The following is a 20,009-nucleotide window of genomic DNA, read 5'->3' as shown; positions in this document are numbered from 1 at the left end:
ACTTTGCTATCTGCGAGAAGCTCCTGAGAAACCGAGTCTTGTCGCGAATTGCCCAAAGAAACCTGCACCAAACGAATGTCGACATACAGTAAACACGAAAGAAAAATACTAATAACCGATCAGGCGACCTAGCATGTGCTCAAGTTGAAACAACGGAGTCTCAAACGCGTCAATCTGTCAGAATCAAGAAACCATGCAGAATCCGTAGTTCCGTGCAAAAAAGACTTCGGGGGCTCCCACCACCTCAGCCGATCTACTTTTCGACTGTCTGTGCATCATGACGTATCGTATCGAAACTGCAAACAATACAGACGCTGCAAACGACAGCATCGCCGCCACTGGGAACCGTTCTCCGAGGGTATTATCGAAGGGGCTGCTCAAGAAAAACAAACCAAAGTCCGACACCACACCTCTCCAAGAGATTATCGTTTCCACAGCCTAAACTAAAGCGATCACACAATCTCGACTCGAATCTTGGCAAATGCAACACGACCCTCATGAGACCATGAGCTACAGGCGCGCTCGAAACCAGAAAAACTCGAAACTGTCCCGACCCACTTCTCATTCCCGCCACCCCGATGGATAACCCGTACCTGGTTTCTCCCGACCTGCCAGGCGAGACGAGGGCGCGCGCTCCGCAGCAAAACGGAGAGAAGAGCACGGGGGAGATGAAGTGGTTCCGCCGGGGGAAGAAAGACATGGTTGTGAAGAGATCGTGGAACACGATGTGGCGAGAGCTTGTCGGGATCGAAGCGTGCTTCCGAAGTGGGGGAGGTTTGGAAACAACGACCGAACCCGCCGACGCTTCGTGGGGATCGATGTTTGCGCAAACTGGGCGGGAATGCTGTCGCCTCCTTTTTTCGGGATTTCCTTCCGTTTCTTCCTGGTTTTTTTTTTTATTATTATTATTATTATTATTTCTATTAACGAAAACATCAAAACCTATTAAAAATTTATAATTTTTTGAAAATGGTTAATATTACGAAAAATTGCAAATTAAAAAATATATAACAAATTTATCCTGAATTAATTTTTTAACCATCGAGATCTCCAAATTAATACATTTATAACAAATTTACTATCTGTTAATTTTCATTAAATTAGATTAATATCACAAAGATAACAAACTAATATACATGTGACAAAAGATGGTAGAACCCCAAATTTGTATGGTCATCAATTGTCATATATCATCCAATTTAGTAATTTGATAATAAAATTTAATGAAAATTAACAAATAATAAGTTTGTCACTGTGTATTAGTAAAAATTAATTTATAGTAAATTTGTCAAAGAAATATCAATTTAAGATTTTTCAAATATTAATTCTTCTTTTCCAAATGATTCCACAAAAAATCTCAAATTTGGTGCAAGTGATTTTTTGCGATAATAAAATTAATTTGAAATAAACGTAATACGGATGTATCATTTTGGGGTTTTTTATGGCATTGACCCGAATCTTCCACTCGCACATTCCTAAACACATAACAAAATGCTCTATACTAATGTCTTTTTTTTTCTACCCATGAGGTTTTGTTGAAAAGGACTTATTGTGCTGTCATGTTGCTGTGATTCCATCCGTAGCATTGGAGGTAAATAGAATATTCCCTACACCTTTCGATCATTTACTTGGTAAGCACATTTGTCCTCTTCGTCTCGATATAAAATCAAGAAACCGGTGCAATCTTGTACGCTCTTGAGCAAACCGTTAGAAGTATGAACTTTTTTGCGCTGTTGATAAATCGGCACGATGAGATGTGGGGATTTCGTGTGAGAGTCGCACCACACGGCAATGACACGTGGCATAGCAAACTAATAAAAAATGAATTTCTTTGAATTGAAGGCTCAATTTGTTTCACGAAAAATAAATAATTTAAAAAATATTCTCCAAAAATGATCGATTGGATCATTTGAAATCGATGACAATTTAATATATATATATAATATTTTTTTTTTATTGATAATGAAAATATTTTTTGTCATTCATTTCTAAAACGATACAAGTAATCATTTTTAGGAAAAAAATTTCAAATAGTTCATTTTCTATGAAATAAATTGGGTCAAAATTTATCGTAGGATGACAAGCATATCGTGCAAATCGTGTAACGCGTGGGTCATATGACTTCCATCACATGACCGATGAAAATTAGTTGAGTACTTTTCTTATGGGTTTTCTATTTGCAAAGCTTTGAATGAAAGAGGATGGATGGCCTAATGATACACCGGGCCACTCATTTGTTAGCTAAAATATGAATATGAGCTGGAAAATATTTTACATCGTTTGATATATAAAATTCGATTTGATTTTCCTAAATAATCATACATTATTCAAACGCTAGTTTGGGAACCAAGTATGGGCACAAAAATCTCGAATTGGTCTCGATGGACCTCAACATAAGGCTCCAAGGATCAGGATAGGGGTACCCAGCTAGGCTAGGGCTCAATGGACTAGAGCACGCCATGTGTGAACTCGGGCTTAAGTGTTGGGGATCCAAGCTCGAATACCAGGATCCTGTCCTTAGCCTTCCTGGACGCGAGCCCGAGTGCAGGGCATGAGGCATGGGCACTAGGGCTTTAGGCTCGAGCCTCAATGGATTCGGGCACAAGCACTAGTGGTCCGAACCCAAGCACTGAAGTCCCAGGCTCTGCCTCGATGGACTTGGGAGAGCGTGCCAAGATCCAAGTACCAACACCAAGGTCACACCTCAATGAACTAGACCCAAGCTTCAAAGGCCTGGCCTTGGATGCTTGAAATCCGAATTTTCGCGCCAGAATATAGAGTTTTGGGTCCAAGTAATGATATTTAGTTGTGTTTTGGAAAATGATTATTTTATCTTTTGAAAAGAAAATCATTTTCCTAAATTTAAGCATAGGGTTTCCATTGATTAGGAAAATATTTTGGCTCCGTTCGTTTCACGGAAAATTGACCATCTCTCGGAAAATATTTTCCCAAGTTATTTTCCGGAAAATTGCTATATTTTCCGGTGTTCAGCTAATTCTTAAATTTTGAGTGGAAAACATTTTCCACCGTTCGTTAACTAATTTTTTTTCCTTTTCTTTGCCTTCTCCTTCCTCCTTCCTCCTCCTTCTTCCTCTTCCTTCCTCCTTCCGCCGCCGCTCCTCCTTCTTCCTCCGCCGCTCCTCCTTCCTCCTCCTTCCTCCTTCCTCCACCGCCGCTCCTCCTTCTTCCTCCTCGTTCCTCGCTCCTCCTTCCTCCGCCGCCGCTCCTCCTTCTTCCTCCTCGTTCCTCGTTCCTCGTTCCTCCGCCGCACGCCCGAAGATGGTGAGCCGACCAAGATCTCGGTCGCTAGATCCGGCCGACCAAGGTCGGTCGCCGCGATCCGGTGAGTGGGCGGGCTCTCGGCCTCGCCCGAGCTCGCCCGAGGTTCGGCGAGCCGCGAGCTCGCCGGATCTAGCGGCGGAGCTCGGGCCGATCGAGCCCGAGCTCCGCCACTAGATCCGGCGAGCTCGCGGCTCGCCAGCCTCTGCGAGCTCGGGCGAGGCCCGAGCCCCGCCCGCTCGCCGGATCGGTGAGGCCAAGCTCCGCCCCAAGCCGGCGAGGCTCCGCCTCGCCCGATCTGGTGAGGCTCGAGCTCGCCGAGCTCGGGCGAGCCGGGCCTTCCACGGATCGGGCTAGGCGGAGCCTCGCCCATGGCGGGCGGAGCTCGAGCCGGCTCGCGACCGCGGCCGGTCGCGGTCGCCGGCCGGCCGTCGGGGCCAACCACCGTCCAAGCTAAAGGAAGAAAAATAAAAAGGAAAGAAAGAAAAAAAAAAGAAGAAGAAGGGAAGTTGTGGAAAATGTTTTCCACTTTTCAGAAGTGGAAAACATTTTCCACAGCTTTGCATGTAAATTTTCCGGTCAACGGAAAATGTTTTCCGTTGACCGTGATTTTCCGCCCACCCGAACACCGAAAATCCGGAAAATATTTTCCTAGAAGTTATTTTCCGCGAAACGAACGGAGCCTTTATGTTGACTTATTTTTCTAAATGAATCAAACGTTGAAAAATGAGACAAATATTTTCCATGAAACAAAATGGAGCTTTGGTCGATGGCAAAGGTTGGTATGATAATACGATATAAGGTGGGGCTATATCCACTCCTTATAGTTTAATAAATCAATTCTTTTTCACTAAATAGACAAGTTCGGCTTTAATGTTATTCATATTCATGTAGTTTCCTTCAATTCAGTTTTTTTTTTTCAGTTGATGGTTAGAGAAAATTGAATTTGACACGACAGATACAAAAACAAGAATTCAAAACTCCATTTGACCACTTAGGGTGCGTTTGGCTGCACCCTTTTCTGTTCCTAGGAACAGAAATTTCTGTTTTTTTTTCCAGGAAATCCCGCAAGAAAATTCTACACCTTTTCTTGTAAGTCGTCTCTGCCATGCGAGGGAGAGGGCACGTGGGCTCCACACGTGCACTGTGGTTGCGGGCGCATGGAACCCACACACTACACGCGGTCACACGCAAGCAACCGCAGGCGCGTGGGATCCACGCACACGGAACTACCTGCAGTAGTCACACGCCTAGACGGTGGATGGCGCACGTGCGCGCCACACGCTCATGGATCCACAGACCCTTTTTTCATTTATGGTTTTGCCCTTACTTCTCCGGCGATTTTATGGTTCTACCCTTGATTGCAAAAATTACTTTTTTGCCCCTACGCCATTTGAAAATTCCCGTTTTGCCCTTTCTATAGTTTTACAATCCTGTCCTTGGCCGATCTATTTACTGTTCTGCCCCTTGGTGCATTTATTTACTATTTTGTCCTTTCATGCATTTTTATGAATATTTTATTCATGAAATTAAATGTTCAATGATCCATATATTTAATTAATTAGAGAGTAGCCACAGCATCTTTAATTGATTAAATTATATATTAAGAGCCTCCAGATCATATTGAGAATGGACATTGATTGTAATTAATTATATTAATATGATGAATTTTATCCCAAATAAATTTTCATTTGGTTAATATGATTAATTAGGATAAAATATCATATTATTTTTCTTAATTTACCCACGGGAATTAAGAAAATTTATATAATACGGTAGTTTCTTCATGATGTAATTATGAATCTATTTAAATTATAAACTTAACCCACATGTAATTTTTATATTATGTAATTCATATTCGTGACGTGTTTACATTGGTAAAACATAATTTATGTATATTTTGCCTCAAATTTTGTGACATAAGCATGATTGTTTGATATGTAGTTTTGCAACCTATGAATTTCTCTAAATTTAAGTGTGATGTTCTTATAAAGAATGGTGAAAACTATAAAGTTTGAAAGAAGATAATTCTTCTTCAATTGGGGTGGATGGGCATTGATTATGCTATAAGGAAAGATGAACCAACCACATGCTCCTACTGATTCGAGCACTGCAGCTGAGATAACCTTTTATAATTAATGGGAGCGGTCTAACCGCGTTAGTGCGATATTTATAAGGGCTAAAATATCTTCTAGTATTCGTGATTCGATTGCTCAGCATAACAATGCTAAGGCTTTATAGGAGGCCATTGATCTGCAATTTGAGATTTCAGAGAAAGTGTATGTCTTGATCCTAATTATGAAGTTTTCGTTGTTGAAGCTCACTAGTGTTAGAGGTGTGCATGAGAAAATCATGCAAATGAAGGACATTGCGCCTCAGCTTAAGAACCTTACGTTGAGATATCTGAATCCTTTCTTGTGTATTATATTTTGAACACTCTCTAGCAACAGTATGCACCTTCAACACACATAAGAATAAATGGTCAATTAACGAACTCATGACCATGTGTGTTCAAGAGGAAAAAAGACTTATTATGGAATTGGGAAAAAGTGTTCATTTGGCAACACAAGGAAAGAATAAGGGAAAATGTAAAATACCTCCCCAAGCTGACATTAAGAAAGAATCCAAATATTTCTTCTGTAAAAGGAATTGGCATATAGAAAGGATTGCGTCAGATTTAAGGCCTAACTCGAGAAGAAAGGTAATCCATTCTCTTGTATTTGTTATGAATCTAATATGGCTGATGTGAGTTACAACACTTGGTAGATTAATTCTGGATCTATAATCCACATTTCGAATTCCTTATAGGGTTTTCAAAACCACAGGAAGCCAGTGGGAAGTGAACAAAGTATCTATTCATGAAACAAGATGCACTCGCATGTGGAAGTTATTGGGACATGTAAACTAGTTCTCAATAGTGGTTTTGTTTTGAATTTGAAAATGACCTTTTATGTTCTTAGTTTCTCTAGAAACTTAATTTCAATTTCAAAACTTGTACCTTTAAGTTACTCTTTTAATTTTTCAGATTCAAACTTTTGTTTATCATTTAAATCTAAAATTGTTAAGAGTGGTACTTTGTTTGATGGTTTTTTTCAAATTAATTTACAAGACAATATCTATTAAAATGTGATGCATATTCATGATAGCGTTGGTATAAAACAATGTGTTATGAAAGAAAATTCCTCTATGTTGTGACATCGGAAATTGGGACATATCTCTATAGAAAGAATTAAGCGATTGGTAAATGATGGAGTACTCAGTATTTTAGATTTTACTAATTGTGATACTTGTGTGGACTGCATAAAGAGAAAGCAAACCAACAAGACGAGAAAATGTGTCAAGAGGAATACAGAAATATTAAAAATCATACATGCGAATATTTGTAGTCCGAATATGGACCCGTGTGATCAGAAATACTTCATCTCTACCATAAATGATTACTCATGTTACATGTATATCTACTTGATTCCTAATAAGTATGAAGCATTAGATGCATTTAAGGTATTTAACTCGGAAGTGGAGAAACAATGCAGCAAACAAATTAAAATCGTGAGATCAGATAGACGTGGAGAATTATACGGTAAATACACTGAAGATGGACAAGCACCTGGTCAATTTGCAAAGTTTTTACAAGAGCATGAGATAGTTGCCCAATATACTATGCTTGATTCTCCAAACCAAAACGGTATGGCGGAAAGAAGAAACCGAACATTATTAGACATGATGTGGAGTATGCTTAGCGACTCCAAACTTTCTAAGTCCTTGTGAACTGAAGTACTTAAGACGATAGTGTACATATTAAACCGAGTTCCGACCAAGATTGTCCCAAAGACACTTTTTGAGTTATTTAAAGGTTAGAAACCGAGTTTGTAACATGTACGCGTTTAGGGATGCCCTCTGAAGTGAGAGTTTACAATTCACAAGAAAATAAGTTGGACCCAAGGACCATAAGTGGGTATTTCATTGGACATATCGAAAGGTCTACGGGATACACGTTTTATTGTCCATCTCACACCACTAGGATCGTGGAATCAAGAAACACTAAATTTCTTGAAAATGACTTGATTGGTAGGAATGATCAATCAAAGGACCTTATTTCTAAGAAAGATCATTTAGACACTCAACCTTCTACCTTAGATTTAAGGTTGGTTGTTGATGATAATGCCCCCTCCATTCAACCGGCTATTGAGCAATCAATCATTGAAGTTCCACAATCTGTTGATATTGATCTAATAGATCCAGTTGTTCAACAATTACCAGAAACTGTTGAACAACCGGTTGAGTAACACGCTCCTCAAGAGAATATTGATGCAACATTGAGAAGATCTACTAGAATAAGAAAATCAACAATTCCTAATGATTATATTGTGTATTTACAAGAATCTAACCACAATATTTGAGTTGAGAATGATCCTAAAATATTTTCACAAGTCATGGACAGTAATAAATCTAATTTGTGGTACAATGCCATGAAAGAAGAGATGAGTTATATAGCATCTAACGAAGTCTGGGATTTGGTTGAGTTGCCTCATGGTATGAAAGCTATTAGTTGTAAATGGATCTTCAAAACTAAGAAGGATTCATTGGGTAACATTGAAAAATATAAAGCTAGATTCGTTGCCAAATGATTCACTCAAAAGGAATTAATCGATTACATTGAGACTTTTTATCCTATATCTAAGAAAGATTCTTTTCATATTGTTTTGGCATTGGTTACCCATTTTGATATGGAATTACATCAAATGAATGTGAAAGAACTAGAGGAGGAAGTTTACATGAAACAACCTGAAAGATTCTCCTCTAGTAAAGGTGAGCATTTAGTGTGCAAACTTAAGAAATCTATATATAGCTTGAAACAAGCATCCCGCCAATGGTACTTAAGGTTCCATGATATCATATCTTCATTTGGTTTTGTAGAGAATGTCATGGATAAATGTATATACCAAAAGGTCAGTAAGAGAAAATTTTGTTTCATTTGCTTATGTAGATGATATTCTACTTGCAACCAATGATAAGGGATTGCTACATAAAGTGAAACAATTTCTCTATAAGAGTTTTGACATGAAGGATATAGGTGAAGCGTCTTATTTTATTAGCATTAAGATCCATAGAGATAGATTTCGAGAAATTTTAGAACTATCTCAAGAAAGTTATATCAATAAGGTTCTAGAAAGATTTAGAATGAAAGATTGTTCTCCAAGTATAGCACCCATTATGAAGGGCGACATGTTCAATTTGTACCAATGCCTGAAGAACTAGGGGTATGCAAAAGAACCGGGATCGGCCCAGACCACCCGAAACCGGACCGAAAGTGCTCGGAACTGGTGGTTCTTGAGGGAACAGGTCCGATTCTCGTTTCCAATTTATGGGAACCGGTGGGTACCGGTCCGGTTCCCCGTTCCATGGGCGATCCATCCACTTGCGCACCTGCACGGACCAATTAATTTTTAATATTAAAAAAATTGAAATTATTAATTAACAAACCCTGTCGAATTTGCTCTCTCTCTCTCTCTCTCTCTCTCTCTCTCTCTCTCACCTCCATTTTCACCACCATTTTCAGCTTCTTCATGCTCGTTAGTCGACCCACCGCCGAAAACCTTACCAAGTCCCGAGCTGCGGCTCTCCACGTTGCCTTCCTTCCCCAAAAACTCGAAAGATCTCAAATTTGAGGTTCCTCAGCTCGCCATCCTCCATCGACGCTACGAGCTCCGTTGCTTCCCAGTGAAACGGCACGAAAGGGAGCTGCAAAACAATAGCAAAGAAAACCTAAAACACCGCCTCCACCCCTCCAAATCTAAGTACCAGAACCCTCCCAAGTACCCATCTTTCTTCCATCTGCATGCACGCGAAGAAGCAGGGTTGCAAGAGGAGGAGAAGAAGAATAGGTCTAGGGTTCGTGAGGATAGCAGCAAGTCCATCCATCCCTTTCTTTATTCAGCCCTCCGAAAAATTGCCATTGCCCTTGATAGCAACCGTCCGTCCATCCGTCCGTCCGTCTGTCCCTTTCTCTATTTGGCACTTTGAAAAATCGCCGGCGCCCTTGACAACAGCAGGTCCGTCCCTTTCTCTATTGGTGAGACCGGTTCCATGGATCCACCTGGGAATCGAACCGGACCGGCAGTCCAATTCTCGAGTGGATCCATGCAACAAACGGGTGGATCCTAGTTCCAATTTTTCGGAACCGATCCTTAATAGGCGGTTCCCGATTCTAGGTCGAGAACTGTCCGCCCGGACCATACACACCCTTACGAAGAACAATTTAGAAAGGGAACAAATGAATAATATTCCATATGCTTCTGCTGTTGAAAGATTAATATATACTCAGATTTGCACTCGACCTGACATTACTTTTGCTATAAGAATGTTGGGAATATATCAAAGTAATTTAGATATGGACCACTGGAGAGCTCCAAAGAAAGTAATAAGATACCTTTAAGGTACCAAGGGCTACATGCTTATGTATAGACAGACCAACAACTTGAAAGTAGCAATTATTCGAATGCGAATTTTGCAAGTTGTGTTGATTCACGAAAATCAACATCTGAATACATTTTTATGTTAGTTGGAGGAGCCGTGTCATGGGGAAGTGCAAAGCAAACTTTGACTACTACTTCCACTATGGAGATTGAGTTCGTTTCTTGTTTTGAGTCTACCTCGCATGGTGTATGGTTAAATAGTTTTATTACTAGGCTTAGAATTGTTGATTCTATTTCTAGGCAATTAAGAATATATTTTAACAATTCAGCTACGGTATGGCTAAGAATGCCAAAAGTGGTAGTTAAAATAAGCATATCGACATAAAATATTTAGCCATAAATGAACATGTTAAGGAGAATAAAGTGGTCATAGAACACGTTAACACTGAATTGATGATGGCTGATTCTTTAACTCAAAGTATGCCACTAATGAAGTATAAGGATCATGTAACCAGTATGGGAATAAGTCCATTATGTGATTTGTCGTCATATGAACAATTTTTGTTGTATGAAACCCTTATTCTGTTGTAATGTTGATTCTCAATTTTTGGTGTACACATTTTGTTGTTTGTTTATGAAAATAACATTTATCCTTGGTTCTGGAATAAACATAGGGTTTATTCATTAAGATGCGTTGTCGCATATAGGCTAACATTAAAGAAATAAGACACATTGTGATACACGAAAGATATTACTCACTCTTAGAGGACATGTCGCCATGATCCATGTATTTTGTTTCTTTTCTTTAAGCATAAAACTTTTCATGAATTTGGTTGGATAATCCATATGATGAAAATGATGAAGTGGAATAATGTTATTTATATTATGTGATCCCACATTTTCAAACCCAACTTTTCTCTTTAAAGTAGCAGTTATTCTACATGTAATTTTCCCATGTTTCGTACATCTTCGTGACAATTGCTCATTTGGTAACCGCCTTGATGAAAGACAGTATATAAATATAAAAGAAATAGTCGTTCATTTCTAACGGGTGATCACAAGGTCTAACACAAACCCTATCAATTTTGGAATACACCATTAGTACATGAGAGAATTGGGTTAGTAGAGTGTGCCCAATATTTCGCTGAATTTTTGAGATTTTCCAATGAACATAAATACAAACAACAGCTGGAGGTTTGTCTATAATTGATCATGTTTTCCGCATTTGATTTTTACTTTTAACACGATGATCTTCTCTCAACATCAGGGCACAAAGAGATTGAAATAAAGAAAAAAAACTCACTATTTTCTTCTATCTTTTTCTTGCCTCTCTATTTTCTTTTTCAGCCTCTTAACGACTAGCGTCTTGCTATCGCTAATATAAATGTGTAACTTTTAACCTAAAAGCAAATATAATGGAAAAGACAAAAAAGCCCCTAAAAATATTTGGCTTCATCTATAACAAAGCGAGCTCTTGACCGATGAGAAATGTATGAATGATAAGATCCCAAATGCCAAGAAAGTAAGAACCAGAGCAAAGATCACCGGAAAGATGATAAGCTTCGGAGCCTTCTTGGTGCCTGATCTCGTGTGATTTGCCGATGGATGGAGTGGTCGATGAGGGATAGACCCAATGACCAACAGAGGGTCGCCGAGGAAAGACTCTTTCTCAAACTTAGCTAACTGCCCAGTCACGTAGATCACGCCATGTATCAATGGATTGTAGGAAACATTGAACTTGCTCAGCCAAGTCAAATCGTTCAGGCTTGCAGGGAAAGTGCCCGAGAAATTGTTGGAGGACAAGTCGAGATTCTGGAGGCGCTTGATCTCGCCTATTTGCCGTGGAATTTCCCCAGAGAACCTGTTGACGGAAATGTTCAAAACCATCAGGGGCAATTCTCCTATTTCCTGAGGGAACTTCCCAGAAAAGTTATTGACGCCGAGGTGTAACATGCTAAAGTTGTGCATCTTGCCGATATCAGAAGGAATCTCACCAGAGAGCTTATTCCCACTCAGCTGAACGTAACCTGATATTTGATTTGTCCTGACCAATGTACCGTGAGCGCATATCGGGAATAGCCAGACTCCTTTGAGCAATTGGTCCCATACGCTCCAACATGTTTTCCTGGAAAGAATGCCATACACAAAACTGAAAGGTGGATAATCGGCTGGAATCCATCTCTTCATCATTAAGCACTCGCCTGAGCCAGGTATGATCCTGCCACTTTGCTGGTTTGATTCGAAAGTGGCTATCGGGTTTTGGCCAATATTCGATAGCTCTGCTGGTAAATTTCCAGAGAGCTTGTTGTTAGCTAGATTTAACCATAACAAGCTAGAGCAGTTCCCTATTTCTGGCGGAATCTCGCCTACAAGCTGATTATTCGCCAGCATCAACCACAAAAGAGAGCTCAACTTTCCAAGGCTCGAGGGGATCGTCCCAGTTAGTTCATTGAAGGAGAGATCGAGCGCTTGGAGGTGCGGAAAGTCACCGTACTCCAAGGGTATGCTTCCATTGAATTGGTTGTAAGCAAGAGTCAAGTACTTCAAACTCGGCATTCGTGATACTTCAGAAGGCAGCGGACCAGAAAAATTGTTGAAGCTCGGATCTAATCGACGACATTAGACAGATTAAGAATACCGGACGAATACAATCCACCGGTGTAGGAATTTGTGTGCGGTACGAGATACTTGACCTGTGTGAACTTCCCAAGAGTCCCTTGTATTTCACCCCAAAAGTTATTCCTGCTCAAGTCCAAAAAATCCAAGTTCTTCAAATCGAGCAGAGATTCAGGAATATCTCTCGAAAAGCTGTTGTTTCCTAGAAACAATGCTTCGAGACTGGCAATCGACCCTATCTCTGGAGGAATTGGGCCCTTGAATTTGTTTCCCCAAAGATGCAATATGATCAAGTCCTGGCAGTTCGAAATTTCTCCTGGAAACTGCCCTGAGAAGTTATTTCCGGATAAATCCAGTACTTCTAAACTGCAATTAGCCGTAAAACTCGATGCGGGGATATTTCCATTCAAATGGTTGTCAGAAATAATGAACTTCTGAAGCCTTCCAAACCATTTCCATATGTTCCCGCTGAAATCATTCATGCTCAAATCAAGATACCACAACTTATTGCATGGATTGAAGACATCCTCGATGCTACCGGTGAGATTATTCTCCGAAATGTTCAGAACCACCAAGCTGTTGCAAATTGTGGGAACACTTGTCTGAATCCCGCCTCTGATGCGATTCTTTGATAAGTCAAGCGTATGCAGGTTGCTCAAACCAGTCAAGCTCAGTTCGCCATCGAGAATGTTGTGCGATAAGTTGAGGTACACAAGGTTGTTGCAGTGGCTCAAATCAGCTGGAATCTGCCCGCTGAGGGTGTTCAACGAGAGATCAAGATGAGAGAGCTCTGTCAAGGCAGAGAAATTCAAGAACAAGGTTTTCGAGATGCTGCTCCCCGAGAGGTTCACGCCAGTGACCCTGTTGTAATTGCACGTGATGCCCTTCCAATCACACGGGTTTGAGCTACTAAGATTCCATTCAGAGTAGTGACCTCTGTTCACCTTATTGGACTCTTCAAGGAATGATTTCAGATTCAACAGGACTGCCCTGTCCGTGTCCAAAGAATTTCCAAGGACCAGACTAACTGCTTTTTAACAGAAAACAAGAATGCAGTAAATACTTGAATACAGCATCATCCTCTGGAAAACGAGAGAAGTTTTTTATTCCAAATTGCGAATTTCGAAGGAAGCAATGTGAAAACGTGGAAAGAAAAAAGAAAAAAAAGCGGGGGAATTCAGAGAGATTCGTGATTGGGATTTTCAAGAATTCTAAAAACCCACTTGGGATATGAGCCTAAATTCCGAATTTTACCATAACGTGAAGACTGACAGTTCAAGAACCGGGAAGAGTTCGAAAAATTACCTCCAAGAAACACCAAGAAAGCAAGAAGGATGATCCGCCAAGGATCAGTTTCCTCCTCTAACATGATAATTACCGGCTCTCTCTCTTCTTCTTCTTCTTCTTCTTGGTTGAGCTATACAGCGGTGATCAGGTGCAGGAATCTAGCCACGAGAACAAACGATAAAAAATCAATCCAGAGGATGTTTCAGTTCCAATTCAATATTTGTGCGAAGTAGAAAATGTTCGAGCTGCCGTCGAAGCCCAGCGCCTGCATGTAGACCAAAAGGCACCCGACCTTGGAGCAAGTGCACGTTAGCTTCTCCGAATTCTCGTATTCTTTAATCTGGGCAAACATAAAATAATTTTTTTTTCTTAATAAACAAATCAACACAAAACAGTGGTCAATCTCTCGCGGCTTTTAGCGAAGAAAGAATGCAGGGGGGGAGAGAAGAAAAGATTTTGGCAAGGTAGGAGCTGTTGAGCCGCGCACGTTGACTAGATTCTTGATCATGGCTTTGACACAGCAACGTGTTTTTTCGTTTCTGCTTCTTCTGTCCAGGTGGGTACTTGGATTCATTCTAGAAATTGGGTTTGTGTTCCTTTAAGGCTGTCTGAAATCAAGAAAAGTCTGTGCTGTGTTCAAAATGAGAAAGATGGAAAAGGCAGTAAAGGGTAAAATAGGTGGTGCCGGTTCGTGAGTTGCTTGGCAAGTACACCAAAGGAGGACAATCTGCCTTTGAAGACTTCCCCTGTCCGGGGCGTGGGTGACAAGCATATCGTGCAAGTCGTGTAACGCGTGGGTCACGTGACTTCCATCACATGACCGATGCAAAAGATACTTTGTCTCTTGAGCAGTGAAAATTAGTTGAGTACTTTTCTTATGGGTTTTCCAGTTGCAAAACTTTGAATGGAAGAGGATGGATGGCCTAATGATACACCAGGGCTACTCATTTGTTAGCTAAAATATGAATATGAGCTGGAAAATATTTTAAATCGTTTGATATAAAAAATCTGACTTGATTTTCCTAAATAATCATACATTATTCAAATGCCAGAAACTTGTATGAACAGTTTGGGAACCGAGTATGGGCACAAAAATCTCAGATTGGTCTCGATGGACCTCAACACATGCTCCAAGGATTAGGATAGGGGTACCCAGCCAAGCTGGGGCTCAATGGACTAGAGCACACCCTTTGTGAACTTGGGCTTAAGTGTTGGGGATCCAAGCTCGAATACCAGGATCTTGCGCTCGGCCTTCATGGACCGAAGCCCAAGTGCAGGGCATGAGGCATGGGCAGTGGGGCTTTGGGCTCGAGTCTTGATGGATTCGGGCTCGGGCACAAGCACTAGCGGTCCGCACTCGAGCACTAAAGTCCCAGGCTCTGCCTCGATGGACTTAAGAGAGCGTACCAAGATCCAAGCACCAACACCAAGGTCACACCTCAATGAACTAGGCCCAAGCTTCAAAGACCTGGCCTTGGATGCTCGGAATCCGAATTTTCGCGCCAAAGTATAGAGTTTTGGGTCCAAGTGTTGATATTTAGTCATGTTTTGGAAAATGATTTTTTTATCTTTTGAAAAGAAAATCATTTTCCTAAATTTAAGCATAGGGTTTCCATTGATTAGGAAAATATTTTCTGTTGACTCATTTTTTTATAAATAAATCAAACGTTAAAAAATGAGACAAATGTTTTCCATGAAACAAAAGGGAGCCTTGACCGATGGCAAATGTTAGTATGATAATTCGATATAGGGTGGGCCTATTTCCACTCCTTATAGTTTAATAAATCAATTCTTGTTCACTAAATAGACAAGTTCGGCTTTAATGTTCTCCATATTCATGTAGTTTTCTTCAATTCAGTTTTTTTCCGTTGATGGTTAGAGAAAAATGAATTTGACACGACGGACACAAACATAAATAATTCAAAACTCCATTAGACCGCTTGCGTGTTTTTTTCAAAGAAATCCCACACAAAAATTCTACACCTTTTCTTGTAAGTATTAATACTTCAACTTTTTTGGTCTCTCCGGTACCTCTTAATGAACTGAAAAATACTTTCCATCGTGGTTCTCGCTATAGTGGCCGTTTAAAATCCTAAGTGTTGTACTTTTGCGTCATCGGTACAAATTTAAGTATTAATGAGATGAAAAAGGATTCTTGGTATTGATGTGTTATAAGGCCAAATGTGGACTTCATTATGAGATTTATTCTATACCTTTTCTTATTTCCTGGTTAAAAAATGAGGCTAGAAAATATATTTTCGGGTTTTGTGGTGTCTTATTTTATTATTTGGCCCATCTGCGGGCCTCATTTCTTTATACATCAAAATAGCAAATCAATGAAAGAAATATGATTGAGAAATGCTTTTGGAGTTTATTCTATGATCGCACCTGAAAGCCAGGCCCAGCCCGCTCAATTACCGGGCCCGAGAAAATGACCCAAGCCCGCCTACCAGATCCAAACGAAGTGGCCAAGCCCGCCCATTTTCCAACCGGGCCGACCCGATTTAACCTATAAATAATAAGATAATAATATAGATAGTGTTTGAACTTTGACTAAATGTGTAATATAATTCATAAACTGTTAATTTATTTAATGTACTCTTCTTACACTTTAGACCAAGGTGTCTCCAAAACTTTAATTTATTCGATATTATTCTTGAATATTTTGTAAATGTTTAAATTATATGAAAATAACTTACGTCATTCTTCCATCAGTTTAAGTTCAAGAATAATATTAAACATGTCCATATTTTTCGAGAACTAATTTGAACATGCATTGGAAATTTAAGAACTTCATCGAATTACATATTTGACAAAAGTTCAGAATTCACGTTTTATGAATTGAAAGTTCGGAAATTACGTTACAGATAAAGATTATAATCGAAGGACCAAGTTATCTTATTTTTCAAATAAATAATCGATGGTCACGATCGATGGTGGCGTCCGGAAAACGCGAGTCCTACTTTTTCCACTCGAAAAAAGAAAAAGAGAAAGCAGAAGGTGATGAAATCGACGGACAGGATTCGGTCCGGGCCCACGCCCAGGAGAAACAGAGAAACCCTAGAAAGACCCCAAAAGGCAGAATCAACCCCCGGCGATTCTCTCAAATCCAAAGAAAGGCTCCTCCGCATCTTCCTCCTCCGATCGCCGTCGCCGTCGAGTTCCGATCGCCGCCGCCGCCGCCGCCGCCGCCGCCGCCGCCATGTCGGACGAGGAGCACCACTTCGAGTCCAAGGCCGACGCCGGCGCGTCCAAGACCTACCCCCAGCAGGCCGGCGCCATCCGCAAGAACGGCTACATCGTCATCAAGAACCGCCCCTGCAAGGTGCGCCCTCTCCCCCCCCGGCCACCAGATCCGCTCCCCTCTCCTTCGCCACCGCCCGTCGTTCGATGAGATTTCGCGCGTTGTCTGATTTTACCGTTTCGATTGCGCCGGAGCTGTTTGATGGATTGGGATTCGGATTCGGATTCCCCCGTGTGGATTTCCGGTTCTGATCGATTGGCGATGATTGCCGCGGCTTTGTGCGGGTTTGATTGTGTTCTGATTCCAAGAGCTGGTTGTTAATCAGTTCCGCTAATTTGTTCTCTCTGACTTTGGTTTTCGTCGTTCGCCGCGAAATCTTGTCCTGAAATCGGGCCGCCTGGTTCTCGTGTGTCCCTATTTGTTCCTGAGGGAATAGCAATTTTGGGTGTTAAATAGAAATCTAATGTGATGTGTTCCGGTTTAAGGTTGACCTTGTGGTCCTTGCCCGGGTATGTTGACCGACCGATCTCAAAGGTTATGCCTTTGAGTACGTGGTGGGAAGTTATAACTGGTAATTCATACATTAAGTTATGTACGTGTGCGCGTTGACCCTGGAAGACGGCCATCTGTCAAAGTAGGTGTCCGCGACCGGACCAAATTCCAAAGTGCACGGTTCATTGTTTGGTTGACCTTTTTCTGTGTGTCTGAAATACCCATATTTGATCCGAGTCATTTTTAGTGAGTCTTAGTTTGTAAGACTGAAAGAGATGCTTTTCTTGTTACCAGACCATATTCCAAAGTACACAGTTCATTGTTTGGTTGACCTTTTTCTGTGTGTCCGAAATACCCATATTTGATCCGAGTCATTTTTAGTGAGTCTTAGTTTGTAAGACTGGAAGAGATGCTTTTCTTGTTCGGTGTCATTTCTGATGGATCATTTTTCCATTTCAGTGTGGGTTTTTTTTTTTTTTTTTTTTTTCATTTGGGATGTTCACTTTTGTTATACATTTATGCTGGCCCATAGTGCAGACTAAAATTTTAACTTGCTTTTGACAGGTTGTTGAAGTTTCCACTTCCAAGACCGGAAAGCACGGTCATGCCAAGTGCCACTTCGTTGGGATTGATATCTTCAACAACAAGAAGCTTGAAGATATTGTTCCATCATCCCACAACTGTGATGTGTGTATCTTGTATCTCGAGATCGATGTCATACCCTTATAATACTTTTATTGCTGCAGCTGTCAATGTGATTTGCCTTTTTTACTCTCCCTTGGCAGGTTCCACACGTCAATCGTACTGACTATCAGCTGATTGATATTTCTGAGGATGGATTTGTATGTATATCATGAAAGTCCTTACCCCTTTCTCTGTGAGCCTTCTCAGGTCTAACTAGATTACATTTTTCAGGTTAGTCTGCTGACTGAAACTGGAGGCACCAAGGATGATCTCAGACTCCCAACTGATGAGACTTTGTTGGCACAGGTTCGTAAGTTTTTTAAATTATGTACCCCGATTCTTCTTATTATTCCCAATGATAGTAGGAATGCATCTCAAGTTATTGTGAGTACTCCAGCCAGTGTAAATGATGTTTACATGCCTCATTTTGCTCAAGAAGAACTTTGGAGCTCACTTCATCCTGTCATTGCAGATCAAGGATGGCTTCGCTGAGGGTAAGGATCTGGTGGTGACTGTTATGTCCGCTATGGGAGAAGAGCAGATTTCTACTCTCAAGGATATCGGTCCGAAGAACTAACTTTACGATCAGCTCAGTGTTGTATTCGAGATTTTTGTAAGCCCTTCCTAGCTTGCTGTCTTCAGACGTGCTGTTATCTGTAACCGTTTTTCACCTTTTTTGTAAGTTGACTGGAGGCCGAGTTACTCTCTGGACTTCAGAAGGTCACGTGCTCTTGGTGGTATACTCGCATGGAAATGGTTTCCAATATCTCTAATATGGTGCTGGTTGATGATCTTCGTCCATGATACTGCTTGCTTGGGTCAGAATGTTTCTGGGTCAGATGACCAAATGGAACTGACTTTGATGTGTGTATCTGTGACTGGTGCTACCCTTTGCTTTCTGCATTATTCTCATGAATGATACCGAGCTGAGGAAGATGCATGTTGTAGAACTAGGGGCCTAGGATTTGCCCTAGCTAGCGGAGCGGTCCATAGCCCCCACCTATCGCAGCTGCTGTCGGTGACCTGACAGTGTTCGTTTCATTCTTGTCACTCTTTTGCCCCAGTTTGCAGGGCTTGTAATATAGTCTGGCAATTTTTGGATTTGATGAATTGGGTAACCGGTCGCAGTTCGCATTTGAGATGCGGCTAGGGGCCGGAACAGAGTATTAGCTATGTCGAGTTGTCTTTACCAAAGGGACAACATGCGATATAGCAGCTGTGAGGAATCAATGTTGGCGAGTTTGTCTCGACGCCACTTTCCTACCTGATCATCGCGCCTCTCGGTCTCCCTCTTTTTCAACATCTTCGTCGCTGTCCCAAGCCCAAAGAATGCCAGCGATGACAATCAATTCCTATATGACTTCTTCTTGGGCCAAGATGGCTTCGTTTTGTTTTCATTTTTCTCAATTTTTGTTCTTTTTTGTTTCGAGAAACAAAAAAGAGAGAAATCAATTTGGTAATGTCAATTAATTTTTCTACTTCTAAGAACAGAAAAATGGTCAGGAAGTGATTTGGTAAAAAAAAGAAGTAATTTCTTATTTTTGGGAATAATTTTAACTTATTTTCTCTTTTCCTTTTTTTTTCTTTTCTTCTTTTTCTCTTCTTTGTCGGCTGCCACCTGATACCATTAGCCGATTGCCCCAACCTCTGCTTGCTACTACCCGCCAACTATTGATAGTCGCTGCAGTGCATCATTGATGACCACTATCATCGCCACCCACCAAGTGGTCGACCACCGCTACCGGTTGACCACCGCCGCTAGTCGACCATCACCTCCGCCAACACCAACAAGCAGTCAACCACAGCGGTCGATGGTAGTGGGCGACATCAGCAGCAGTCATCGACAATAGGTGGCGGCAACAGTCGACGGTGGCAAGGAAAAATAAGAAAAAAAAATTATTAAAAAAAAAAATTCTACATTACAAAATTTTTTATGAATTGTACCAAACATATTCCTTTTCTTTTTTTATTCTGAGAATATAAATTTTGTA

General features: G+C 40.8%; 2 protein-coding genes across 2 annotated transcripts; one reads left to right on the top strand and one right to left on the bottom strand.

The window, feature by feature from the left end:
- Window positions 1-10,948: 10,948 nt before the first annotated feature.
- Window positions 10,949-14,134, bottom strand: LOC104434352 (probable LRR receptor-like serine/threonine-protein kinase At1g74360). The gene is given in 3 exon segments (XM_010047292.3): window positions 10,949-12,307; window positions 12,310-13,338; window positions 13,617-14,134. Coding segments are annotated over 3 exon segments (2,253 nt in total). The 5' UTR covers window positions 13,681-14,134; the 3' UTR covers window positions 10,949-11,147.
- A 2,552-nt stretch (window positions 14,135-16,686) lies between these two features.
- On the top strand, window positions 16,687-18,952 carry LOC104420182 (eukaryotic translation initiation factor 5A). The gene is made up of 5 exons (XM_010032077.3): window positions 16,687-16,923; window positions 17,899-18,021; window positions 18,120-18,176; window positions 18,250-18,324; window positions 18,491-18,952. The coding sequence occupies exons 1-5, from the start codon at window positions 16,801-16,803 to the stop codon at window positions 18,593-18,595; spliced, it is 483 nt and encodes a 160-aa protein (XP_010030379.1). The 5' UTR covers window positions 16,687-16,800; the 3' UTR covers window positions 18,596-18,952.
- The last annotated feature ends 1,057 nt before the right edge of the window (window positions 18,953-20,009 follow it).

This window comes from Eucalyptus grandis, chromosome 2, assembly GCF_016545825.1.
Source record: "Eucalyptus grandis isolate ANBG69807.140 chromosome 2, ASM1654582v1, whole genome shotgun sequence".
NCBI classification, from domain to species: Eukaryota; Viridiplantae; Streptophyta; class Magnoliopsida; order Myrtales; family Myrtaceae; genus Eucalyptus; species Eucalyptus grandis.
Note: the sequence above shows the minus strand (reverse complement) of the source record. Positions and strands in the feature narration are given on the sequence as shown.

What these genes read in the sequence shown, in the direction of transcription:
- LOC104420182 (XM_010032077.3), top strand. Translation starts at nt 16,801, where the DNA reads ATGTCGGACGAGGAGCACCACTTCGAGTCCAAGGCCGACGCCGGCGCG. An exon ending in TCAAGAACCGCCCCTGCAAG is followed by an intron (nt 16,924 to 17,898) that starts GTGCGCCCTCTC and finishes TGCTTTTGACAG; the next exon opens with GTTGTTGAAGTTTCCACTTC. An exon ending in ATGAGACTTTGTTGGCACAG is followed by an intron (nt 18,325 to 18,490) that starts GTTCGTAAGTTT and finishes CTGTCATTGCAG; the next exon opens with ATCAAGGATGGCTTCGCTGA.